At 38.6% G+C, this 27,499-nt stretch overlaps 1 protein-coding gene and 1 long non-coding RNA gene across 4 annotated transcripts in view; one reads left to right on the top strand and one right to left on the bottom strand.

Annotated features, from left to right (window-relative positions):
- Positions 1-6,327, bottom strand: part of LOC144235835 (uncharacterized) — a 32,143-nt gene extending 25,816 nt beyond the window's left edge. Inside the window, exon 1 of the long non-coding RNA XR_013336329.1 lies at positions 5,286-6,327. This is a non-coding gene — a long non-coding RNA (uncharacterized LOC144235835). The remainder of the gene's footprint in view (positions 1-5,285) is intronic.
- Positions 6,328-6,650: 323 nt separating this feature from the next.
- On the top strand, positions 6,651-27,414 carry RNF146 (ring finger protein 146). Of its 3 annotated transcripts, none has more exons than XM_077769426.1 (3): positions 6,651-6,736; positions 16,907-17,014; positions 25,664-27,414. In XM_077769426.1, coding segments are annotated over exons 2-3 (1,071 nt in total). In that variant the 5' UTR covers positions 6,651-6,736; positions 16,907-17,012; the 3' UTR covers positions 26,733-27,414. The 3 variants fall into 3 exon arrangements, with proteins under 3 accessions (XP_077625552.1, XP_077625555.1, XP_077625553.1); XM_077769429.1 differs by having other exon boundaries at positions 6,675-6,736; positions 16,912-17,014; XM_077769427.1 differs by lacking the exon at positions 6,651-6,736 and adding an exon at positions 6,818-6,904.
- Positions 27,415-27,499: the final 85 nt, after the last annotated feature.

Raw genomic sequence — 27,499 nt, 5'->3', positions numbered from 1 at the left:
CAGAAGGGGATAGGGGCATTCCGGGATGACCATAAATGAGTGGGATACCCGACCCACGCCCAAATCCACAGTTCTTTGGGTAGTCCATGGATATTGCTTGACTTCAGTCGCTCCCTGGACCCATGACCTTTTGGCTGACAGTGGATCCCCGGGCTGTAGGAGCACAGAATGCTGGGCCCCCATATTGACCAGGAAGTCTGGAGATTTCCCATCCATTTGTAAGGTTACCCTGGGCTCGGTGAGGGGCACCAAACCCCGTCCCCTCTAGTCACTGTCTTCCCCTATAACCAGGATGGGGGTCTTAGGTCTCGGTTTCTTGTTGGGACAATCCTTGACCTAATGCCTCTCTTCTCTGCAATAGGCATATTGATTGCGGCCCACGCGGGGTCTTTCCTCATCCCGTTTGGTTTCTTCCTTACCGTATTCTTGGGAGGCCAGTTGCTTGAGATGGTGTCTTCGGTCGTCTGGATCTGCTGTGGCAGCCAGGAGTATCTTTGCCAGGTCCCGGTTCTGCCTCTTTTCAGCCCTAATTTGTTTATCTTCTGCACTTTCCCTGTTATTATATACCCTCTCTGCCACGACCACTAAATCTTGGAGACTCTTTTCTCCAGGTCTTTCTAATTTTTGAAGCTTGCAGCAGATATCGGGAGCTGCTTGGTTAACAAAAGCCATGGCCACTGCCGATTTACTGGATTCGGCTTCCGGATTCATGGGAATGTACTGACAAAAGGCTTCCATTATCCTTTCGAGGAAGGCTGTGGGGCTTTCCTCGGAACCCTGACTGACATTATAAACCTTGGCCATATTAGTGGGCTTGCGAGCTGCAGCCCTGAGACCTGCCAATAGAGCCTGGTGGTACCCTAGGAGGTGCTCCTTACCCTTTGCTGTGTTGTAGACCCGCTGTGCTGGGCGGGTGAGGGGGAAGTGTGCGTCAATACGTGCCTGGCCCGTTGTGGGGACCCCGGTAGGGCCAGGAATCAATTTCCTGGCCTCACTCTGGATGCGTTCTCATTCCTCAGTGGTGAAGAGAACCTGCAACAATTGCTAACAATCATCCCAGGTGGGCTGATGAGTAAAAAGGACAGTTTCTAACAGATTAATAAGGGATCTAGGATTCTCAGAAAAGGGTGCATGCCATGTGTGCTGCCACGCCAATGCGCAAAGTAGTCCCCCCGCGGAAGGGAAAGTAGTCCCCACACGGCGACCTCCCGGTGACCCCGTCCAACGGTGGGGCCATGAGTAGAGCGGCGAGCCGCGCCTCTTTCTCCTCCGCCTCAGGGGCGCCACGAGGGGAACCTGGAGGCTGGGTGAAGGCCTGGGCCCGGGCGGGCGGCGGGTGGGGGTGGGGAGCGCGCGTGGCTGGGATCCCTGCGCGCGGTGAGGCGGTCCCCGGCCATTGTGAGGTGGTGNCTGGGGGCTCAGTCAGCTGGTGGCTCCGCTGGTAGCTGTGGCGGGGCTGCTGCTGCCGCCTCGTTGACAGGGACCTGTAAGGGGGTGTTGGTATGGAGTGGAAAAGTCAACTCTTCCTCCATTTCTCCCTGCAAAATGGGATAAAGAGGAGGAGCCGAGGGTTTAGACTCAGGTTGTCGGGAGTCAGCCTTTCAGAAGTAACTGAAACAAGGGCCGATGCAGAGGAGGATGGCACCTAGTGAAGTAAAAAAATGTTTAAGCCATGGAGGGGGATCATCCACCAAGTCGGCCCAGACAACGATATATGGAACCTGGTCCGGGTAGCCCATGCAGGGCCGAGAGACCTGCTGTTATACTTGGTGCAAAGAGTCTGAAATCTTCTCCTTTTAACTTTCACAGAGAGATTGTGCGCTCGAGCTCTGATATCCTTGAGGTGAGTGAGCAACAGATCTAGGGGTTTAGATGGTGTCTGTGCCATTTCGTCAGTCTCAGTCGCCCAGTAATAAAGTCCAACAGACACAACCGACAGTCACAGGCGCACACACAGAAAGACAGATAACAAAGTCCGCCACAGAAAAAAAAATGAAGCTGGGACGATAGCCTTCGGCCGATTCACAGGAGCGACCCGCCTCGTCCTCCTGGATCAATACAGACTAGGGACACTCTGTCCCCTCCGAATACAGACTAGGGGCACTCTGTCCCCTCCAAAGAAGCCCTGAACGTCTTCAAGGTCTCCCGCTACCGTGGCCCCCAGCATGTCCGCTTTGACCACCTTTGGTCGCCTAATACAGATTTGTCTCGAGACCAGAGTTACACAGATGAACACAACAGAAAGAGATTCTTACCAGCTGGTCGACCCTCTGGTTCAGGGGTCTGAGGGGTCTTGGGGATCCCAGACGAGCCCCCAAATGTTATGCCCAGATCGCGAGACCCCAAAGACCACCAAGGAGCTGATTCCGATGCAAACACATGAGGGTCTTTATTCAAGCTCGAGCAGGGACTCCAACACACCCCGACGCAGTGGTGATGGTATGGAGCCCCGAACTCAGGGTCGCAGGGCTTTTTATTGCGGTTACAGTGAGATTTGGGGGCTTTCCAGCTTGGCAGTCTCCTGATAGGTTGACTTTTAGTACATACTGTATGTCAGTACCTGATTGGCTACGCCCATCTGGCCTGACTGCAAACTGCCAACAGGAACGTCTTGGGACACAGGCGCCTCTTTTAAACTGATTGGCTATTGCTGTTGCTAGGGAAGTAACTAAGTGCAGGCTGCCTAAGTACTTTCTGCAGTTTTTCCTGGAACTGGGTTCGGGCCTAGTTCACCCTCAAGATGAAGGCTTTTTCTAAAATGCAGTCAGTTAGGTTTAGGTCTCACATAAACACAGCACATAAATATTTTCTGGGAAAAAAAAACAAAAAAAAGCAACCTCTATTCTCCCAGAAAAAGCTTACTTAGTGAAAAGAATGGCATTATCTTATGGTTTGCAAATCTCTTTTACCTTGGCTTAATTGTTATAGTCAAATTCTAATATTTCCTTCTATATTTAATCTGTTGCTATATCACAGATCATGTAACCTCTGGAAAACTTCACTGTACTAGGGCCCAGGGGTAGGGGTGGGGGGCGACTGAGTGAACCAGGCAGCTAGAGTCTTAGTATTATTATCAAAATAATTTTCACCTCTAAACCCTCTGAGATCTCAAGGGACCCAAGAGAATACTAGAAAACACTCTGAAAACCACTAGTTACATCAATGGTTTCCAACAAATTTTTCACTGGAACACATAATTTTCTTATGTGTGTTTTCATGGATGTCTTCAGATATTAACTAAACAAAATGAGTATTTTTATTATTTAAAAAATAAGTAATATCAAATAACTGAGTGTTGGGGCAATAATATGGGAAAGTAGGGGTGCTTGGTACTTATGAAAGTATTTTCTGCACTCCTGGGAAACAGACAATGCATTGGGAATAATGAGCACATCCTGGCAGTCTGTTGCAACTCCTTTATCTCTGATTCAATGAAGCAAAATAGAATGGGAGTGACAGTATCATTATTACAGAGATACCCTGTATCTGTTAGTCTCTGATTTATTTCTTTTTTAAAAAAATTTTTTAAGTTTTAATGTTTTATTTATTTGAGAGAGAGAGAGAGAGAGAGAAAGAGAGAGAGAGAGACAGCGTGAGCACGGGAGGGTCAGAGAGAGAGGGAGACACAGAACTCGGAGACAGGCTCCAGGCTCTGAGCTGTCAGCACAGAGCCCGATGCAGGGCTCAAACCCACGAACCATGAGATTATGACCTGAGCCTAAGTTGGACGCTTAACCGACTGAGCCACCCAGGCGCCCCTGATTTATTTCTTTAAATCACTTGAAAGTTTGGGTATTTTAACAAATACTGGAAACCAATCACTTTCAAAACCCTTCTGACCACAATAAGAGGTGCTGTACCATATTATTCAAAGAAACTCATCACTATCTTTCAGGTGGCTGGTAGAAACTGGGTGCATAGTATTGTGCACATCCAAATCTCTTTATATGCATTTGCTGATAAATAACATGTTTTTATTCATTTATATATTATTTGGAATATCAATGTGTGTGTACATATCCATTCTTTCAATATGTATTTATAGAGGGTTTCTCTAATATGTCAGGCACGATTTTTGGCAGTTAGGATACAACAGAAAACAGAAATTCCTACCCTGGAGAGATTTATGTTCTAGTGTGCAGAGACACACAATAAAGATGAATAAGCCAACTAAATCATACCTTACTTTGTGATAAGTACTAGAGGGGGGAAAAAAGTAAAGGAGGAGAATAAGAAATACTGGGAATATGCGATGCCATGATTTAAAATAGGGCAAATAAGAGAGAAGCAAACCATAAGAAACTCTTAAATACAGAGAACAAACTAAGGGTTGATGGGGGTAGGGGTAGGTTAAATAGGTGATAGGCATTAAGGAGGCACTTGTTGGCATGAGCACTGGATGTTATACATAAGTGACGAATCGCTGGGTTCTACTCCTGAAGCCAAGACTACACTGTATGTTAAGTAACTTGAGAATAATGAAATGAAATGAAATGAAATGAAATGAAATAGGTGGCACATAGAAGAGAGACTGAAAGGATGGTTTTTGGGAAGAGGGGAGAGAGGAAGGAAACTATTATGGGGAAGAGTATTCTAACAGAGAAAACAGCAACTCCAAAGTTGGAGGTTGACACCTTATGTAGGGTCTTCCTGGAACACAGAGTTGAGTGTACAATCTGTGAGGTCAGAGAGGTAATTAAGGAAGAAACTTAGAGCCATGGTTAAGGACTTTGGTGTTTACTTTGTTTTGGAAGGCCATGGGAGACTGTACAGAGGGGTGGTATGATCTGATTTTCTTTTAATAAGTTGACTTTATTCTCAACTCTGTGTTGAGAATAGACTCAAAGGAAAGCAAAGACAAAAGCAAGAAAACCAGTCCCTGGGCCACTGCAATAATCCAAACAGGAGATGATGTAGGTTGTAGTATAAGTGATAAGTAGCCATTTTCTGAATGTGTTTTGAAGGAAAAGCCAACAGTTCATTTGCAAAGTGAATGTGGGACTTAAGAGAAAGAGCTATTAAAGACGGGTTTGGGCACAGAAAGATGGAGCCATTCACTGAAATGACTGAAGACTATAGGTGTGGCTGAGAGACAATTTGAAGTCTGAAAGGGTATTTTAATGAGATCCCTGTTAACTCCTTTGGGGTTGTGTGCAGAAAGACACATAGATAGAATATCAATTATAATATTCATTTAGAGAACCTGTTGTAAATATATGTGTAGAGCATCAGAATTGTGAATAACTTTTTTTTAATTAAAAGTATTTATAGATCAGGAAACATACCTGTGTTCTGATCCCTGTTGTATCTTGAACAAGAAAGTCTTTAAGCAAGTCATTTAACCTTGCTGTATCTATTTCTTAATTGATAAAATAAGCATTGGATTAGGTGAACTCCTGCCTGGATTCAAATCCCAGCTGTGTCTGGAAAATGGGAATAACAATAATACCCATTACATAGTTTATTGTGAGCTAATATGTGTAAAACACTTAGAACAATGCCATGCGCACCTGGCGTTGTTAATATTAGTATTTTATCTTAAAGCTGGAATCTTCAAGTATTGCTATTATTTGTTCATGGGCGGTGTAGCATAGAAAGGCAAAACTGGATGGCTAAGGTGAACATAAAGACAAAGGATTAAGGTTAAAGCTGGAGAACATATACTTCAACATTATTATGTTTACATAAGTTATAATAAAAAATATTGCTTTTGTTTACATTAGTAAGCATCATTGAGCTAGATGGCACTCTTCAAGAATTGGTTATGTATTGATATATATGAATAAAAACCTTGAAAAATAATGATTTCAGAAAAATAATAGAAAATGTACATATTTTTATATATATAAGGACACTAAAAATTTCCAACCTTAAACAAACAGTAACATCTCAAAATGTAACAATACAAGTAAGATATTTGCAAGGAATGTTGAATTATGCTCGTAAAGACAAAACGCATGCTATTCCACCTTTCTCGTTTTAGTACAAATTAAAAAATATAGTCCTGAGAAAGTCAGTGTATATGCTAAAATAAAATGGAGGATACTGCCAAAGTTCTGACGTTTAAAACCACACGAATGCAACAAGATAAGCCTTTTCTTTAGTTTTAGATTCTTCTGATGCTTAAACTCTCCCTCTAGTTCCCTATGCTCTAGTGTAAGAAAAATGGGTCCAAAAGGAAATTAAGATCTATTTTTTCCGATTAAATTGCTCAACCCTTCAGACAGTGAATAAACTTGAACGTCTTAGAAGCCTCTTTTTGTTGTTGTTGTTGTTGTTGTTGTTGTTAAGAAAAAAACAGTACTTTGCCACGGACTCTGTACCCCCAGACNCTGGGGCTCACAGAGGAGTTTCTGAAGAGCACCACCTGCCGGTCCCACATGCATCTTACTTCCTCGGCGCCAGACCTCTGGTGGATCTGCATTCTTTCAATCTTCCGCACTACACGTAAAGTACAATACAAAGCAGTTAGAACGACCAAGGCAGTGAAACTGCAGGTCTCCAAAGGCAAGAAAAAGCAGGTACCCAACCGCTCGCTCCGGACTTGAGTCGTGGGGAAGCAGGGCGCAGCGAGAGGGGAACGAGTCCCTGGAGCCAGGCGCTACTTCCGCCCTGCGCGGCCCCGCCCCCGCGACGCGACGGGCGGTCACGTGACGGCCGCGCGCGTTCCCGGCCGCTGCGGGCTCCGAGGCCGAAGAGAAAAGACTGCGAGACGGCCGCGGCTGTGGCTAGAGAGGTGGGAGTCAGGGTGAAGTCCTGGCGGGGAAGGGTGAAAGTCAGCCACTGCGGGATCCTAACCCGAGGAGGCGTAAAGGCTTGCGGCGTCACCTCCAGCCGCGTCGCGCTCCGGGTCGGCCCTGCGCTCAGGGCCTGAGAGGGGCGGCGGCGCTGGGGTCAGGGGCGGGTACGTAGGTGGACGCCCTTGGGCCGGCGCGGTCGCGGGTCTGCACCCAGGCGGGATGGAGCCGTTTAGCCCTTCCCGCCGCCCCCACCTAGGCTGCTGTCGCAGGCAAGAAGACTGTGACGGGCGCTGCGTTGTCCGCGGCCGCCGCAGCCTCTGCCCAGGACGACGGCCCAGAGCTGGTCACGGTCCGGGTGCGAGAGGCGGAGCAGCGGCCATTACTGCGCAGCCTCTTCCGCCGGGGTCCTCGTCTCGGCCTTCGGTGGCAGCCAGGTCGCTGTCCTCTCCCCTTGGCGGCGGTGTCAGGCCTCTACGCAGGGACTTTCTGGCCTCGGGATTTGGGGGCGGCGATGTTGTTTGGAGGGTTTACTGCTCCCTGTTTCCCGTGTGGAGGCCTCTTCCCTGGCCCTGGGTCAAATCGCAGCTGGGGCGTAGAGTCCCTGCATTTTGTCTTTTTCCGGAGTGTCTTTTGCTGCTTCCTTTTCCCTCTCTCCTGCTCAGCGTCTGGGTCTTGCCTAATAGGAAGAGCATTCCCTCCACCTTGCCCTGGTTAAACCCAGTGCTGCATAGGCGTCATTGTTTTGATGATTGTTAAAGCATCAGAACAATGAAGAGATCTCTTGATACCCGTGAAGTCAAAAACAAAAACAAACAAACAAACAAAAAAAACCCAGAAAACCTCCAGGCATCTTAAAACGGAGGCTGTTGCTTTGTTCTACTGGTTGCTGGGTGCGAGTTCTCTCTCTACCCCCTAACCCGTCTAAAAGAGTAGGGGTCTTCCATTGTCGCTATTTTATTTTCCGTAGGCGTCTAGAGAAGGCTGCAGAATTGTTTTCAGTTTACACATAACATTTTGGCAACAGGAGCTTTCTCTTGTTAACCATTTCGTATGTTTTTTTAATTTTTCCTTACCTGAGTGCCATTTTAGTGACACTTTTAAAGTTTCGAAAGTACTTACATTTGTTTAAGTAATGTTTTTGTAATATTGGGACAGGGTGGAAATGACGGAAGAAGAAAACCAAGAAATGATAGAAAAAGCGTTGTCTTTGAGCTTGACATTTCAGGTGCATCGGCTCACTCCCTCCCTTCCAGTGTGTGTACTTTTTAAATAGGATGTGAAAGTATAACATTGGCATTGAAAGCGGTGTGTAATTACAGAAATTGGAGGACTTAAGATTTTTTATCTTTAAGCAAATGAATCTATATTTAGAGTCTTAAAAAGACGTGGAACATAGGACACGTGAAGAAAACGACCCACAGAAATAACAGGACTTGTAATGTTGGCTTTGCTGTTTTCGTGACCAAGAAATACTGTCTTGAGTGTCCGAGTTTCTAAAAACACATGAAAATAGGTCAAGTAACTCTCTTTTTAAAGAGAAAACCAGGAAAGTGAAAGCCTTGTTTATTTTAGCCTTGTGTATCTTAAATTGGAGCATTTTGTTACGCCTGCTCTTTGATTTAGAATTTATGTTTAAAATGGCCAATGTTAGTTGTGGGCAAAATGAAAATAGTAGTAAATATTTGAAGGTTTTTGTTACTTACTGGTTGTTAAAAATTTGGTAGAATTATAATAACCAAGGAAACTATTTTTCCAAATAGCTAGTCATTAGGAGGAAGAAAAAGGAAATGGCGTTTTTTCTTTTTAGGAGACAAGTATCCACTGGTAAAGTATTTGTTTCAGTTTCCACCAATGTGAAATGTTAAAATAGGAAAGATTTGCTTTTAAAGATCCGGAAATGATTTTTTGACAGAATAAAAGAAGAAGGTTGTATTCAGTTATTTTCTTTACACAGTATTAATGTATTTAGAGAATATTATTTTATGTATTAACCATTTACTATCATGAAATGCCTTGACACATTGTCAGCTGAATATTTGATTTTATTTTCCAGTATGTGTAACAGAGGGTGCTGACCATTTTTTCCATCCCCCCTGCTTGGTACCTGGTTGTGTCTAAGGAGCCTGCATTTGTTAAACAGGCTGGATTAGGAATAATCTTTGTGGGTATGAAAACCACTTTATTAACCTCCTGCTGCAGCCACTTGTGCTTATTTATGGGCTGTTGAGTGTTTGTGGCTTATTACCTTCTGGATTAATTAAAATAAAGCCTGTTGTTAAATGTCTGTTAAAGTATTTAGAATTACAGAAATAATAGCGTAGGGTGAAATGACTTGACCAAGGTCACACATATAATTAGCAACACTGCCTTTTTCACTTACAAAATGGCTGCAGGCTATGAAGCTTTTGCTTGGTAAGATTAAAATAACATTTGTTCACATTCACATTTTATGTTTTGTTTAAATTAAAATACAAAGCCTACATTTGATTGGGGAGGGATATAAAAATTGAATACTTGAATGTGAAGATTGTGAAGGTCATGGATTGTCCTTCAGTAATGTTTAAAGGGAAGTGCTTAACAATAAGAGAAATAAATCTTTAAAATAGTGTAGTGTCAAGTATTAGCCCTCATTTAGATGAAATGGGTTTTGACAGAAGACTTTTGTTTCCCTGTATGACCTGTGCTTTCTGTAAGCTCAGTTTTAGCAGGCGATGAGAGGGAAAGCTAAAAATGGAAACATTAGGGCATTTAGTTACCTCTCTCAGTTTGAGACTCTTTCTTAAAAAATATGAAGATGTAGCTACTAAATTTTCACTTTATTTCTTCTTTTACTGGTTTTTGCTGTTTTTTCCTTTTTTTGTAAATTTGTATACTGAAAATTGGAAGGTTTTAAGTGTTTTTTTCTGTCACTGTTAGCTTTTATATAGAACATTTCCTGTTTTGTGTATTTTGCATAAAAAAGAGTAAAAACTTTTATTAAACATTAGCTGTTAGTAATTGGAAAAATACAGGAAGCCTTTAAATCTTTATAATTTGGTTAAAATACCAAATACAGTTAATGTGCTTATCTTTTTCTTTGATTAGTTATTTAAAAAGATAATCATTTATTTGAATCTATCATGTGGGGAAAATGTTTTTTTTTTTCTTTTTTTACTTTGTGACTGACTTGACACAATGGAATTGTAATTAATCCTAAAATATTTTCAGAGAATATCACAGCATATATAAATAAGGAGTGTGAATTTGTTGAGTGGTCACAAATTATAAATAGTATGGTATTACTTCATTTTCAGTTATACTTATTCACTTGTTGTTTGAGTAGGTAAATAATTTAAATTCACACAATTTCTAAATTCATATATTTTTAAATTTAGTGTCACTTTTTTTTCCAGAATTGTTAAGAGGTGAGAATATGTAACATAGTTCCAAATCTTTTCTCCTTTATGTTTTCTTCCTAATAGTTCTTTTCTGTATAAATTTTCACCTAAAGAAAGAACCTTAACCCATTAACTAATTGATATTTACATATCAAAATATTGTTGTAAGTTTTACTATAGTAATTCATAAATTATATTGTTTGGCATATAATTTACAAATCATTCATTGCAGTAGGAATTCTGTATGTTTGAATTATTTATGTTTACCAAGTTAATTCTGGCATATAGTTAGAATTCCACTATTCAATCTTACATCTTTAATTGAAAGTAAAAGCCTCCCCGCCCCTCATTTTAAAACCCTACATTTGGTTTCAAATGTAGTTTTCTTAGGACTACTACACATATTCTGAATATTACATGCTATGCCCTATGTTGTGCCCGCTTGGCATTGTAATTCTCAGAGGTTAATAGTGGATGGATCAGTTTGGATCAGAATTGGTATCACTGAAACCAGTCCATTTTGATGACAACAAAATATGTAATTTTTCTTTTTATCTCTATCACCAAAGGTGTATATAAACTAACATGGAGTTCATTTACTTTATTCACCAATTCTGGTAGTAAATTTCCAGCTTTGTAGTTTTAAAAATTGTTAATATGCAAAACATTCTAAATAGGCATTGCCTAATTATGGTAGTCACTAGCCCCATGGAGCTTTTGGGCACTTGATACATGGCTAGTTTGAGCTGTGCTAGAAGTTTAAAATATGCACCAAATTAAAAAGAGTATATACACACATAAGAATGTAAAAAACACATTAATAATTTCTTTATATTGAATACATGTGGAAATGGTAATGTTTTAAATACATTGGGTTAAATCAAACATTTAAATGAATTCTGTGTTTCCTTTTATTGTTCTTAATTTAGCTAATAGAAAATTTGAAATTATACAAATACAGCTTGCATCATATTCTGTTAACTAACAGTGTTATCTATGCTATTCTAGACCTTTTCTCTGAGATACAGTACTCTGAAGAAAATGTTTTTTTAAAGGTACACTTGGGTATGAATTGCATCTCTCCAGTATTGATAGCTTTGTGACTTGGTATTAAGTTCTAACGACCTTGGGTCTCACTTATAAAATGGGTATAGTCATATCTCAGAGGATTGTTTTGAGGATATCTAGAGCTTCATGAACCTTAGTATGCATATGAACCACCTGGAGATCTGATTCTTTAGGTATGGAATGGGGCTCCAGATTTTTCATTTGTAAGAGACTCCCAGTTAAATGCTAGTGTAGTTGGTTGGGGATACAGTTTGCATGGCTAGGATCTAGAATACTACATAGATTTTAATACTACATAGATTTTATTTTATTTTCCTTCCCGCAACCATTATTCATTTAGAGTCCACTTGGAAAATTATCCATGGAATATAGGAATTGGAAAAGTCACTGTAGCTTGAAAGATTTACTGAAACTGGTTTTATTCTTGGGTTTTTATCTTCATTCTGGAGATTGACAGTGAACAAAGCCTAGGTAAATGATGTGTTTGGCAAAAGATAAAGATGGCTTGAATCTTAAATTTATAAATGTGACTCCTGTCTGTTATATTTTATTTTAAGTCCTTGAAAGAAATGATTAGAACTTGGGTATCTTTATATTGTTTTGTGGCTGGGTGCCTTGTCCACAGAAGTCAAATGTTGTGTTACATGAATTTAGTTTTTCAACATTTTATTTCTCTCAACAGTTATTTTAGGAAGTTTTTCCTTCATCCAAGAAATAATCACTTCAAGTCAACAAAAACTGATTGGCAGATTATTAGCCACTCAGAGATAGAAAACAGTCTTTATCATTAGGAGATTCATGGTTTAATAGAACAGCCAAAAGCAAACAAGTAATTTCAGTGTATTTATTGATAAGTTCAGTAATAGAAGAATGTACAAAATATTGTGGAGGGAACAATTTTTGGGAGGTAGTCAGGAAAGTGGTATAGTAGCATTCATAAGCTATAAAGTAGATAGATTATACCAGAGGAGGAAGTACAGAACTACAAAGGGAGGTTTAGAGAAGTATGAATAATTTGGTATAACTATTAATCTGTGAGAGTGGTGGTGAGATCTAAGTAAGATCTCTCTGTAGAGAGGTTTAGGTTTCCAGTCATTAAAGCCTTTGAATGCTGTCTTAGGACCTTTGCCTTTATGGGATTGGTGGGAGAGCCAGTATGGGAGCCCATTTTGCCTTTTTAGTATATCACTCAAAGGCTTAGTGAATACATTTGAGGGGTGTTACTGAAGCAAGATAATCAGGCTAACAGTCGTTCAAGTGAGAGATAATACAGATTTAAACCAGGGCACTAGCAATGGCAAGAGAGTAGATAATTCTGAAGGTGTTTAGGATAAAAGTTGACAGAATTTGGTGTAGTTGCTTGGATAGAGGATGAGAAAAAAGAGTTTTCTGTTTTTCTCCATCAGCATTTGTTGGTTAAAGCATGGAAGCTGAGATGTCACTTTAAGATTCATGCAGAAAAGGGGTTTGTGGAGAATGGGTAGTTGAGAGACAGATGTGAGAGAGCCAAGGATTCTGTTAATAAAGAAGCAAAAATGGTTGGGCTCCAGAATGGCAGGAAAGAAAATGAGACTGGAACCTGGATAAAGAAAAAGAGGCTGGCAAGAAATTGGAGGTCCTTGTGAAATTAAAAAACAGGTGTGGGGCACCTGGTTGGCTCAGTTGGTTAAGTGTCCGATTTCAGCTCAGGTCATGATCTCACGATTCCTGGGTTCGAGCCCCGCGTCAGGCTCTGTGCTGACAGCCAACTCAAGAGAGTGGAGCCTGTCTTTGGATTCTGTATCTCCCTCTCTCTTTGACCCTCCTCTGCTCACACTGCCTTCTCTCTCTCTCTCTCTCTCTCTCTCTCTCTCTCTCTCAAAAATAAATCATTAAAAAAACAAACAGGTGTGGGAATGAGTGCATAAGTTAGCTGGGAGGACCCGAGTTTGTGACCTGAGAGTGACATTAAGGTTTTAGAGAGGCAGCAGTTTAGATGGCCTCCAATTCCAAATGTATACATCATATTTTGTTGCTGGAGGTACAGGGAAGTGAAGTTAATTGAATCTAGGATTTTAGGATTTGAAAACAGAACAGTGTTTCTCAAATTGTATTTGATGAACTACCTGCATCACTGTCACTTGAGCTGAAATTCCTGATGCCATCCATGTCTACTGTCAAAGAGGATGATGAACAGTGAAAATTAAGTCAGTGCCTTAAAGGTTAAGGAGAGCAGCTGTTAGCGGATTATATAGTCAATGGTAAAGCCTTAAAAGAGATAATGTTTTCGTTAAGGGTAATGATGTTAGAATGTTTCCTCCTGTCCTGTGCATGAAAATGGGCAGTTTCTGTTTTGAGTAGCCTTCAAGAGACATGGAGTCTCCTGCAGTGTCATGAAAGTTGTAGGCATCTGGAAAGTAAAGTGAAAGGGCTGGGGGGTGGCAGTGGTGATCAAGGAAATGGAGTCCATTTAATGTAAAGACCCAAGTTTTCCAAAGTCTCTAAAACAAAAAGTCAGGAAATTTAAGAACTCTTTTTTTTTTAGTCAGTTGAAAATCTTCTGGTTCTGAAACAGATTATTGTTTGTTCTGTTAAATATTTGGTGAGATAAGGTGGCTTGTAATAACATAAAGGCTATGTATTAAAAATGTTTATCTTTAAACACTTAAACCCCTCTATACTGTGAAAGGCACATGGAACTGAAAGAATTCAGTTCTTTGCTGTGAGGCTTACATAACTCTTTAGTCATCATGTATACTTGATTCTGAGTTCTGTGTAGTACGATGTGCCTCCTGCACTGGGTATTGTGAAGTGGAATGAGTGCATACTAAATGAGAAGAAAGAGGATATAGCTGAGATGATGTTTTGTTTCTCCTGGATTTCCTGGATAAGAGTCATGTTGAGAGAAGTTTGGCTTAATGTTTGTAAAGTTGGATATACATAGAAGCAGCAGGAGGTCCTGGTTAATGTGATGGTCTAGTCTCTTCACACACTACTTCCCTGGAGAAAGGTAGTGGCTATGGAAAAATTCCATATGAACTTTTTTGTCTGTATAGAACTTGTTTCCCTTTAAAAAAATAAAAAAAGTCATTGTGGTAAAATAACATAAAATTCCCCATCTTAACCACTATTCAGTGTACAAGTCCGTGTCATTAATTATATTTACAGTGTTGTACAGCCATCACCACTATATATTTCCACAACTTTTTCATCTTTTCAAACAAATTCTATATCTGTTAAGCAATAACTCTCCATTTTCCCCTCTTTGTAGTCCCTGGTAATTGCTTCTCTACTTTCTCTGTCTGAATTTGCCTAATTTCTGTATTTCATATTAGTGGAATCATAATATTTGTTCTTTTGTGTCTGGCTTATTTCACTTAACATAATATTTTCAAGGCTTATCCATGTTATAGTATGTATGAGAACTTTATTTCTTTCTGTGGCTGAATAATATCCTACTGTATTTATGTACCACATTTTGTTAATCCATTCTTCTGTTATTGGGCACTTGGATTGTGTCCAGCTTTTGACTTTTGTGAATAATTCTGCAGTGAGCATTGGTGTACAGGTACGTGTTTCAGTCCCTGTTTTCAATTCTTTGGGGTATATACCTGAGAGTGGAATTGCCGAATTATATGGTGATTCTGCTTAACTTTTTTGAGGAACTACCAGACTTCCCGGTGGCTGCGCTATTTTCCATTCCCATCAACAGTGTACAAGGGTTCCAGTTTCTTCACAGTCTCACCAATGTTTATTATTTTCCTTTTTTAAAAAATGTATAGCCATCCTAATACCTATGAAGTGGCAATACGTGTGGTTTTGATTTACATTTCCCTAATAACTACTAATGTTGAGCATCTTTTCATGTATTTATTGGCCATTTCCATATTCTTTGATGAAATGTCTATTCAAGTCTTTTGTCCATTAAAAAATTTTTGTCTTTGTTGAGTCATAGGCATTCTTTTATATATTGTGGATATTATCAGTATATGATTTGTAAAGATTCTCTCCCATTCTGTAGGTTGAATTTTAACTTGTTTGACAATGTACTTGGATGCCCAAAAGTTTTAATTTTGATGAAGTCCACAATTTATCTTTTATTTATTTAATTTTTTTTCTCATGCTTTTGGTGTCATTCATATCCAGGAACCTATTATCAAACCCAAGGTCATAGAGATATACCTCTCTATTTTTTTCTAAGGGTTATATGGTTTCACCTCTTATATTTAGGTGGTTGGTCCATTTTGAGTCAGTTTTTGTATATGGTGTGAAGTAGGGTCTAACTTCTTTTGTGTATGGTAAATCACTTGTCCTAGCATTTGTTGAAGAGACTGTTCTTTCCCCCATTGAATGGACTTGGCACCTCATTTTAAAAATCTGTTAGCCATAGTGGTGCCTGGGTAGCTCCATCAGTTAAGCATATGACTTTGGCTCAGGTCGTGATCTTGGGGTCTGTGAGTTTGAACCCCGCATCGGGCTCTGTGCTGACAGCTCAGAGCCTTGAGTCTGCTTCAGATTCTGTGTTTCCCCATCTCTCTGCACCTCACCTGTTCACACTCTGTCTCTCTCTCTCTCAAAAAGAAACATTAAAATTTTTTAAAAAATTAGCCATAGAAGTATGGGTTTATTTTTGGACTGCCTCTTCTACTAGTATATTTGCCTGTTCTTATGCCAATACCACATTGACTTGGTTACTGTTAGCTTTGTAATAAGTTTTGAAATTGGCATATGTGAGTTCTCCAGCTTTGTTCTTTTTTAAGATTGTTTTGGGTTTATTTTAGGCCCCTCACAATTTCATAGAAATTTGAGGATAGTCTTTTCCTTTTCTGCAAAAAAGACTGTTGGAATTTCCATAAGAATTATGTTGAATCTCTGGACGCCTGGGTGGCTCAGTCAGTTAAGTGTCTGACTTTGGCTTGGGTCATGATCTCTCAGTCCATTAATTCGAGCCCCTCATTGGGCTCTGTACTGACAGCTCAGAAGATCCTGGAGCTTGCTTTGGATTCTGTGTCTCCATCTCTCTCTGCACCTCCCTGTTCGCTTTCTCTCTCAAAAATAAACAAACATTTAAAAAATTTTTTTTAATTATGTTGAATCTGTAGATCAGTTTGAGTAGTATTGTCATCTTCAGTCTTCCGATCCATTAATGGTTGTCTTTCCGTTTATTTAGCTCCTTTAATTTCTTTCTGCAGTGTTTATAGTCATCAGTGTATGTACACATCTTTCCCCTCCTTGGGTAAGTTGATGCTGAGGCATTTTATTCTTTTAGATGCTATTGTAAATGGAAGTCTTGAGCATTTTGTAAAATGCTTTCTTGATTTCCTTTTTGGAATGTTGACTGCTAGATACAGAAACACAGCTGACTTGTATATTGAAGTTGTAACCTGCAACTTTGCTGAATTTTTATTAACTCTACTAGTTTTCTTGAGGATTCTTTGGGATTTGGGACTTTCTATATAGAAAATAGAGATAGTTTTACTATCTGTGCAAATAGAAATAATTTTACTTCTTTCATACCAATATGTTTGTGTTTCATATCTTTCTCTAGTCTTAATTGCTCTATCTAGCACTTTCAATGCTATGTTGAATAGCAGTGGTAAAAGCAAGGATACTTGTTTTGAATTTTTTAATTTTTAAGATAAAATTTGCCACTAAATTTTGTTAAAGGATCATACATAATTGACTAATTTTATTGATCTTAATTAGTCTGTATAGAAGTTGATGAAATAATTTCTCTTGCAGCACAGAATGAACCAGCAGTGGAAGAGAAAATACTACAAACTGTTTGACTGCTGGTGAAGATGGTCTTTTATTTTTGTGACAGACAACTGTGGGATCTGTAATAGAAATGTAAGTATGGCATTGTGGTTTTTCCCAAGGATGTAGGAAATTAAATGGACTAATAAAATGCAATAAGCCAGGTATATGTCATATTTAGTTCTAATTATACAAAAGGAGCATTCTGTATTGACTTTTACAGATTTTATTGAGTTCATTTCTCATTAAATTATTGCTGATGTAGATATCCAGAAATCTCATCAGGAAAAATTTCTATAAAAGTGAATGAAACTGAAGACAAATTAATTTGCTTATAGAATGCTAAAAAATTTGGAAAGATCTCCAGGTCTTTTAGCTTCTACTTTTTCTTTACATAGTACAGTATAAAACCTTGGTGTGTGAGCATAATTCGTTCTGGAAACATGTTTGTAATCCAAAGCACTTGTATATCAAAGCGAATTTCCCGACAAGATATAATGGAAACTCAAGATGATTGGTTCCACAACCTAAAAATATTCATATAAAAATGATCACATACTGTAATATAATACAAAATAATAAAGAAAATACAAAATATAAAGAAAAGTAAATTAACCCAACTTTCGTGGCTGTTGTGAGGGAGATAAGAGAGAAGGATTATTGTATAGGAAGACTTTCACTGTCACTAATGGAATCACTGCTATCTATTTGCTCAGTGGAAACTTTTTTACAGGACAGTATTAATATACTCTTGTCATATACTGTATTTAATGTAACTGGCAATTGGGCAGCAGAGGAGAGGGTTTATATCTGCAGGCAGCCTGACCTACAATGAAGCAAAGCATTCCTAAGCTTACTTGTGTATGGAAAAGCAAAGGACTGCCCGTAGATGCTTTAAGTGACAAAAAAAATACACTAGTGCTAGTTGTGGGCACCTTCTAATGCTCTGAAAAGTCACTTATTTCTGCCAAACACTGCAGCCTGAGACCAAGCATGAGAGATGATCACCCACAATCCTGAAGCGAGAGAGTAAGAGAGAACTTTTGGCTCAGTTGTGATCCTCTGACATTTGGCGTCACTTGCTAATATTGCAAGACATTTGTTTATAAAGATGTATTAGAAATGTTTGCTCATCTTTTATATCTTTCTTTATCTCTTACTTAATCCTGTTCATGTTATGTGTATATATACGTATATATTTTTTAATATTGTAGGTCAAATATTGTAGGTGCTGGCCATCAAGGAACTAGACTATGGTCTAGTAAGTGAGACACATTTATAATTATTAATTAAACAGTGGGGAAAATGCCATATTGAGGTAACAATGAAATGCTTGTGGAACTCAGTGGATTTAGTCCACCTGAAGGGCTCAGAGCGAGCAAAAGAACTTTTGTCTTGCTCTTAAAAACTAAATAGAGAGGCACCTGGGTGTTTCAGTCGGTTAAACATCCAACTTCTGCTCAGGACATGATCTTGCGGTTCGTGGGTTCGAGCCCCACATTGGGTCCTGTGCTGGCAGCTCAGAACTTGGAGCCTGTTTTCGATTCTGTGTCTCCCTCTCTCTCTGCCCCTCCCCTGCTCATGTTCTGTCTCTGTCTCAAAAATAAATTATAAAAAATGTTTAAAAAATAAATAAATAGAATTTTAACAAACTGAGAAAATTAGGAAGTATTTTTCAAGCCAAGGAAATGAGGGAGAGGCACAGTTGCCCAAATATCAGGACATCTTAGGAGAGTCAGGAAGCAATCCTATGTAGCAAAGTGGGGTGGGGAGAAAGAAGCTTCAAAGTTAGTAATAGGAGTGACTGTTTATTTAGTACCTACTGTATTGCTAGGCACTTAGCAATACCCAGTGCTGGGTATTTTATTTGGATTATTGAATTTAATCATTGTGAAAAATGGTAGTAGCTCATTTATTGGTGAAGACACAGAATTAGAGAGATGAAGTCCTTTACCATAGCCCAGTGTTTTCCAAATTTCTCTGAGACTTATCTCCTGGAGTCCTTGTTAAACACACAAATTTTTGGACTTTAACTCAGATATACACAAACTCACCAGCTAATTCTTACTTTTGTGGAAAAGTTTGGGAAATGCTCTTCTAGATTAGTGTAGTGAGAATAGATGATGGAGCCAGGATTTTAACTAAGTCTGTTTTACTCTAAAGGCTATGTCAGTGTACTTGAAAGCCAGTGCTTAGGAATTTGTATTCGATTATGTAGGCAGTAGACAATTATTGAAGATTGGAGAGAAGACTAATTTGACATGATTGAGAAAAGATGAGGAGAAAGGACTGAAGTCAGAGAGGCCACTTGAGAGGTTAGTATTTTGTACAAAAGCGTGTCCAACAGGCCAGAATTAGGGTTACAAGCTTTGGGAATGAAAGGGACACATTTTTTTAAGTATATAATTTTAGTTAATACACAGTGCACTGTTGGTTTCAGGAAGAGATTGATCACTTACATACAACACCCAGTGCTCATCACAACAAGGGCCCTCCTTAATACCCATCACCCATATAGTTCATCTCCTACTTACCTACCTCAGTTTGTTCTCTATCGTTAAGAGTCTCTTGTGGTTTGTTTCCCTCTCTCCTCTCTCCCCCAACTTTCCCATATGTTCATATGTTTTGTTTACTTAAATTCCACACAGGAGTGAAATCATATGGCATGTCTTTCTCTGATTGACTTACGTTGCTTAGCATAATACATTCTAGCTCCAACCATGTCATTGCAAATGGCAAGATGTCATTCTTTTTGATGGCTGAGTAATATTTTGTTGTATGTATATGTACAACACACCTTCCTTATCTTTTCATCACTTGATGGACATAGTGATGGCTTTTAGTAGTTTAGCTACTGATGATAATGCTGCTATGCTACTATAAACATTGTAGGGCATGTAACCCTTCAAATATGTATTTTTGTATACTTTGTGTAAACCCCTAATAGTGCGGTTGCTGGAGTGTAGGACAGTTCTATTTTTAGTTTTTGAGAAGCCTCCATACTGTTCTCCAGAGTGGTTGCACCAGTTTGCATTTGAACAGGACACATTCTAAAGAAGTTTCAGTCATGGAGAAGAGAAGTGGCCAAGCAATAAGGGAGCATTAAGGATGGCTCTTAAGTTTTGTCCAAGATAAAAAGATGCAGGTATAGGTGAGCAGATAACTTTAGTTTTAGCCATGTTTGATATGAGGTCCTTGGAGAAGATTGAAGTAGATTTTTTTTAATACAAATTGGAAATATAATTGGAATGGTTCTGGATATTAGATTTCGAGGATCATGGTGGTATATATATATGTAATTTTGAAATATTAAGTAGATGGTTTAGACACAATGTAGTGGGAAAATGGAGCCATCCACCTAGATTCTGGTACTTAAAGGCATCTAGAGAAGATAGAATAACAATGAAACAGAAAGGAGTATTGGGAGAGACTACCATCATGGAAATGAATAGTCTATAAAGTCTTAGAAAAATAGTTGGTCATATCATTCCATGCAGTGGAATCAAACACATTGAAACTAGAAGAGACCATTAAACTAAGCATGTAGTTGATTTTGAAGTTTAAGGATAGAAAATATTAACCAAAACTTTGAGGGAATTGGGATGGTACTAACAGCAGAAGTTGAGGAGTTAACTTTGAACACAACTAATCATACCTCATCCTGAGCCAAGAAGAATGATGATAAGGTAGAGTGAAGATAAAAATAAACTGAAAGGATTCACTCTTACCTAATTTCTTTTTTTTCTTTTTTAATGCTTTTATTTCTGAGAGAGAGAGAGCGAGACACAGAATCCAAAACAGTCTCCATGCTCTGAGGTGGCTGTCAGCACAGAGCCCAGTGCAGCGCTTGAACCCATGAACTGTGAGATCATGACCTGAGCCGAAGTCGGACGCCTAACCGACTGAGCCACTCAAGCACCCCCCTAATTTCTTAATAAAGGAATCTAGGTCATTTCTTAAGAGATTGGAGAAAGTTGTTTAAGAGTCTTTGGGGGAGTAGGGGAAAGAAATTTGTCTTGACTGAGTAAAAAGTAGTTGATAGGAGGCTTGATAGTCTTTGGGAAATCAAAATAACTAATTGTGTGTTGTGCTCACAACTTTTGCACCATACATTTCACTATAAAAGTAGAAATATATCGTGAGTTTAATAGTTAACTTTTTTTTAAGTCCTCTCCTTGCTTAACCCTTGTGTTTTGCAAATGTCTCCCTTGTGGCTTTTGTGGTAGTGGTGTCTTTTTATTCTCCATCTCTCTCTCTGACCATTTCTTAACATCTTTTGTAGATTCTTTTTCCTCACTTGTAAATATTGGAATACTCCAACTTTCTGTGGTTGGCCCTTCTGTCTGCTTTTCCTACAGGTTTTATTTGGGTGTTTATTCATTTCATGTCTCCAAGAATATGTACTTTTTTTCCCTGAGTGGTGATGAGTATTTGCCCATTTCTCCATTTTTTGGTTGTTTTGAGAGAAAGCCTGCATGTGCATGAGCAGGGGATAAGCAGAAGGAGAGAGAATCTTACAGACCCGAGCCCGACACTGGACTTGTTCCCATAAACCATGAAATCATAACCTGAGCCAAAATCAAGAATTGGATGCTCAACAGACTGAGCCATCCAGACACCCCTATTTTCTCTTTCTTAATTGGAGCTTTAAATAAATAATGGAAATTTTTAAAAATTTCAAGAATTTCACCGACAACTGGGGCGCCTGGGTAGCTTAGTTAAGTGTCTGGCTTTGGCTCAGGTTATGATCTCACAGTTTGTGAGTTCAAGCCCCACATTGGGCTCTGTGCTGACGGCTCAGAGCCTGGATCCTGCTTAGGATTCTTAGTCTCCCTCTATCTCTATCCCTACTCCACTCATTCTGTCTTTCTTTCTCTCTCTCTCTGCCTCTCTCAAAAATAAACATTAAAAAATTTTGAAAAAGAATTTCACTGACAACTAATTTTTTTAACCTAAATTGAAAGGGAATAAGAATATACATATTAATTGTTCTCCCATTCTATAGCTAATTTTAATTCTTTTTGTTACCAAAAAATTATACTGATATTTAAATGTAGCAATAGGACCTGATGAATTAAAGAAGAGGCTTTCAAATATGGCTTTACATTTTCATTTAATGTATTTACCATAATTTGGGTTGAACATGAATTATCCCCATTTTACTAATGAGAAAGCTGAAGACCCAGAAGCATGGTATGAGTGTGTGATTTTTTAAAAAACCTATTATAGTTACATTAGGTGCAGCTTATATTTGGCAGAATTGAAACTAATGTATGTAGACTCTTAACCAAAATGTAAAGTTACCTGGAGCAGATAAAAGTATTCTCATTCTTTTGCCAAATGTAAATTGAAATATGTGGTACCCTGTCTCTCACTACTTTGGGAAGTACTAAGATATTTTGTATTTAAGAAACACATGAGTTGTGGAGAGCCTAATAAAGAACAGCCAGTTCTTTTTAGGGGAAATGGGTGAGGAGCATTAATTGACCAGTTAAGCAGGTGCTTTCACTTAAAACTTAGATTCTTCAGTTACAAGGTCTTTGAAGGTGAGAGTTTATCTCAAAATACTTTGAAGCTTCTATAAGTGCCTAATACATATGAAAAGTTCATATTTGGTAGAATTTACCATAGGTTGGGAAAAAGTTGTACTTAATAGTTTATGTAAACTAGAGTTTCTGGTAAAGGAGTTGATTGGAAATGCAATTAAAGGTTGAAAAAAAGTTTGGAAATCAAATATTTCATAGTGATCATTTTTTTCCATTACGTTTGTATGTTGCGTCCTTTTCTATTTAAGTACAGTCCTTTCAACAACTTGCTATCATTTTGAACCTTGCCTATTGAGGAACCAAGGATGCAGAAAAAGAATGGATTGTTGGACAGATAGGCTGTGATAAAAGTCTAAGAGCATTGTTTTTTCAGGTTTTGATGAGCATAAACATTTTTACTGACTACCCCTTTTGCAACTGCTGTGCCCATTTTTGAATGCTTGATCTCGGAAAAAAACAGATCCTTAATGGTGATTAAATTTGAAATATTCCTTGTTTAAAACACAATCAAATGGTAGAGAGAGATTGTCACTCATTTTAAGCAGCAGTTAATTAATAGTTGCCAATCTCTGAGATCTTTTATCTCTATTTCTCTTTTTACGTATTAGTGGTCTACTCCCTCTGTCATTTTCTCCCCTCTTTGAAATATCTGGTTTCCTCGTACTATGGGGTAAAATCAAATCAGAAGTTTCCTTAGCAGAGCACAAAAAGATTTTCATGTTTGGCTTCTGATTACTTTTACAGCTTCATCTCTTACTCTTCGATGGTTAGACTCAGTACTATGCACATGTCTCTGCCTTTAATCTCTTCTACTCCTCTGCACTCCAAACTTTCTAGACTATGTCCATCTTCTTATCTGTCTCTCATTACCTTTAATATGTATCTAACACTTTACTGCAAGAATTAGGCCATATTGTGATTACTGCTTGCTTGCATGAATGTTTCCTTATTTAACAAAGTAGGTGTGTTTCTTTAGATCCATCAATATTCAGCATTACATATGGGCTATAATAGTTTTTAAATAGATGTTCATCTGAATAAAGCAGAAATTAACAAATCTTATGTCATTATTTAAGCCCAATACATCCAGTCTGACAAATCTTGTCCCTTTTTTTTCCATCTTCTGCTTCAGGGTAACAATATTCGTGTCATTTTCTCAAATCTTGGCTTTACATGTTTGTAACGTTTATGGAGCTTTAGTGAATGAAGCTTTAGTGAACACTTACTAAAGTGTTTTGTGAGGTGTTTTTGTTTTTTTAAGCTATTCTTATCTAATTTTTATAAACTGATTTGTAGGTTATGAAATTTAGACTACAGGGTTAACTGAGTGCTGAAGAGTACAAAATAAGGGAGAGAGAGACTTTGGTTTTTAGAGTTCTTATGTAGGATTGGTTTCATTGTATAACAGCTGCCTTAATTCAAGTTACCCTTTTTCCTTGGCCATCTGCAATTTTTCATTATAGTTTTCAGTATGCTGCTTCAGCACTGATTTTTAAGTTCACTAACAGAATTTTTATACATTCCCAAGGTATATACAAGTAAATGCTTTAAAAAAAGTTTATCAATTCCAATGGTTTAATTTAATATTATTTAAAGTAAAATAAAACTCAAAAACATGTTTTATAATGTTTAAAATAAAACATATTCATTTTCTTAGCTAATAGTTGAGTGTTCTCTATCTGCCAGGTCTTTTATGAGAACACAGAGATGAACCAAAAGTGACTTGCTTCCTGCCTTTAAAAAGCTTACCTACTTACGGGGGAAGGGTGACATTAACAAAATAATCACACACATAAACGTAACATTGCAATTCTGGTAAGTGCTAGGAATGAGAAATACGTGGCAGTAAGAAGTTAAAAAAATAGGATGATTTGACCTAGTCATGGAGGGTTTCTCAAGAGGGGTATAAGATGGGTAGTAATTTGTCCATGGGGGATATGGGAGGCAGGAAATGAAGAAACGTTCATATAAAGAAAAATACTTTTATTGGAGGGAGTAGCCTGATCAGGGAGAAGTTTAATAGATGAGGCTGGTGGGGTGGTGGGGTCAGGACCATTGCACATAGATCCTGGTCTTTATCCTAAAAATCAGCTTTTTAAGCAAAAGAGGTAAGCCTGGACCAATTAAAAGGCATATTCAATAATTCAGTAAAGTGTTTACCTGATGGTTAGGGAAGGGTAGAAATGGATAGTAGATGGATTCGGGAGAGTAGGATGTTTTGGATGAGAAGAGTTGGATAAGGGTAGTTTCAGTGATGGATTTCTGGCCTAACAAAGCAGGTGAATAATGGTGTCATCAGGAGTGGGGAGCTTTTAGGGAGTAAATAAGGAAGAAACAGATTATGTGTTCAGGTTTTTTTTTTGCCCTCAAAACATCCAGGAAGAATTCTAAAATAGACAATTAGAAATCTAGATCTAGGGCTGAAAGTAGAGACCTGGACTGTGATACCAATTTCTGAGTCATTTGTTTATAAGTAGCAGTTGAAGCCATGGGTGTAGATGAGATCATCTTTAAAGAGTAAGCAAGAAGAAAATAACGGTTTAGAAAAAGGCAACAAGGAAAGGCCATCACAAGAAGAATGTTTCATGGAAGAGGAATGAAATAACTGGTTTAACCAGTGTTTTTAAAATATACAGGAGTAGAGAAGTTGTAGGATTTCAGGTTTAATCTTAATTTCATATGGTCTACTTGTCAGGTACCAAAAGTATAACCTATGGCAGCATTTCCAAAATTATCAGTAATATTGTAAAGGACTACAAAATTGTCACATTCTGTAATTGTAATCTAAATTACTTTTAGCCATTTTCTGTGTCTGTTTTCTACACTGATTGGAAAAGTCAGTCTAGAATGGAATGTACATTTTTAAGTTTTTGCATTTACTTATATCTCATAAGTTTTGTGATTGAATAGAAATGGTATATTTATTTAAAATCTATACTTCAGTTGTATTTTTTTTTAATTTTTGGCTTAACATTTATTTGTGTGCCTCATGCCTCCCCCAGAGTAAAAATTAATCTAATAAAATCAAAAAGATTTTTCTACACAGATTTTTTTTCTTTCAGTTTTGTTCCTTATTGTCTAGTACGTAGTACACATATACAATAGTTGCTTAATAAGTGTTTTTCTGAGCTGAATTACAATAGGAAGAGTTGAAACACAATTTTAATATTACATGTATTTTCTCTCATTTTCTTAGGATGGCTGGCTGTGGTGAGATTGATCACTCAATAAACATGCTTCCTACGAACAGGAAAGCAAATGAATCCTGTTCTAATACTGCACCTTCTCTAACTGTCCCTGAATGTGCCATTTGCCTGCAAACATGTGTTCATCCAGTCAGTCTGCCTTGTAAGCATGTTTTCTGCTATCTGTGCGTAAAGGGAGCTTCATGGCTTGGAAAGCGATGTGCCCTCTGTCGACAAGAAATTCCCGAAGATTTCCTTGACAAGCCAACCTTATTGTCACCAGAAGAACTCAAGGCGGCAAGCAGAGGAAACGGTGAATATGCATGGTATTACGAAGGAAGAAATGGGTGGTGGCAATATGATGAGCGCACTAGTAGAGAGTTGGAAGATGCATTTTCCAAAGGTAAAAAGAGCACTGAAATGTTAATTGCTGGGTTTCTGTATGTTGCTGATCTTGAAAATATGGTTCAATACAGGAGAAATGAACATGGACGTCGCAGGAAGATTAAGCGGGATATAATAGATATACCAAAGAAGGGAGTAGCCGGACTTAGGCTGGACTGTGACACTAATACTGTAAACCTAGCAAGAGAGAGCTCTGCAGATGGAGCGGACAGTATATCAGCACAGAGTGGAGCTTCTGTTCAGCCTCTAGTGTCTTCTGTAAGGCCCCTAACATCAGTAGATGGTCAGTTAACAAGCCCTACAACTCCATCCCCTGATGCAAGCACTTCTCTGGAAGACTCTTTTGCTCATTTACAACTCAGTGGAGACGGCATAGCTGAAAGGAGTCATAGGGGGGAAGGAGAAGAAGATCATGAATCACCATCTTCAGGCAGGGTACCAGCACCAGACACCTCCATTGAAGAAACCGAATCAGATGCCAGTAGCGATAGTGAGGATGTATCTGCGCTTGTTGCACAACACTCCTTGACCCAACAGAGACTTTTGGTTCCTAATGCAAATCAGACAGTATCTGATCGATCAGGAACTGATCTATCAGTAGCAGGGGGTGGAACAGTGAGTGCTGGTGTCAGATCTAGAAGGCCCGATGGACAGTGCACAGTAACTGAAGTTTAAACAAAAACATCTTCAGCTCCATGCTCAAGGTTAAGATGGTTATCTGTAAATTTCTGCCCACATAACATTATACGCATCCCTAGTAGTGTATTTTGGGAGTTGGGGTGGGAAGGGGTATGGGGAGGACAGACCTGTAATAAAAATGTCTAACATGTCTCTGTTGAGGAATTTATTTAATATAAGGAACTCGGGCGTTAATAGTTGAGAGTTGTTTAGTAATAACCCAGTTTTCTTGAGGTCTGTTTATTTTATAGTTTTTTAAAATTTCTTCAGTTCTTTGGCCAGTGTGTGTGTATTATCTGTGCATTAACAGTCCTCATCTTACTCTTGCACTGTGTCTTATTTTCCTGCATGGATTGACGTAAAACCATTACTAAAATTTGGCACCTATGAGATGTCTGTTTATCAGTATGAACGGGAAGCGTAATAATGAGAATAGAAGTGAATTTGGGATTTTAAAATAGATGAATAACAACTATGAAATAGTAAAGTTACTGAAATGGAAATGTAAAGAAAACAGTTAATAACTTATGTTTCAGAATCTTGTCTGTAACATACTTCATGGTGTTTCCCATAGGCTTTGCTGTCTAGTCCTTGTAGTTTGAGGTTTCTCTTGATCTGCATTTTTCTTTTTGATTACAGAATTTATAATTTAATAAATACTAGAGTTTATCAAAAATAATTTGTCTGTTGTTTGAGTCTGGAAAGAGGATGGAAACATTTTGACATTTGTGGCCTAAGGTTAATAAACAGGTGATGGTTTGAAG

Source organism: Crocuta crocuta, unplaced genomic scaffold, assembly GCF_008692635.1.
Source record: "Crocuta crocuta isolate KB4526 unplaced genomic scaffold, BGI_CrCroc_1.0 scaffold646, whole genome shotgun sequence".
NCBI lineage: Eukaryota > Metazoa > Chordata > Mammalia > Carnivora > Hyaenidae > Crocuta > Crocuta crocuta.
The sequence above is the reverse complement of the archived record's forward strand: the minus strand, read 5'-3'. Positions and strand labels throughout refer to the sequence as shown.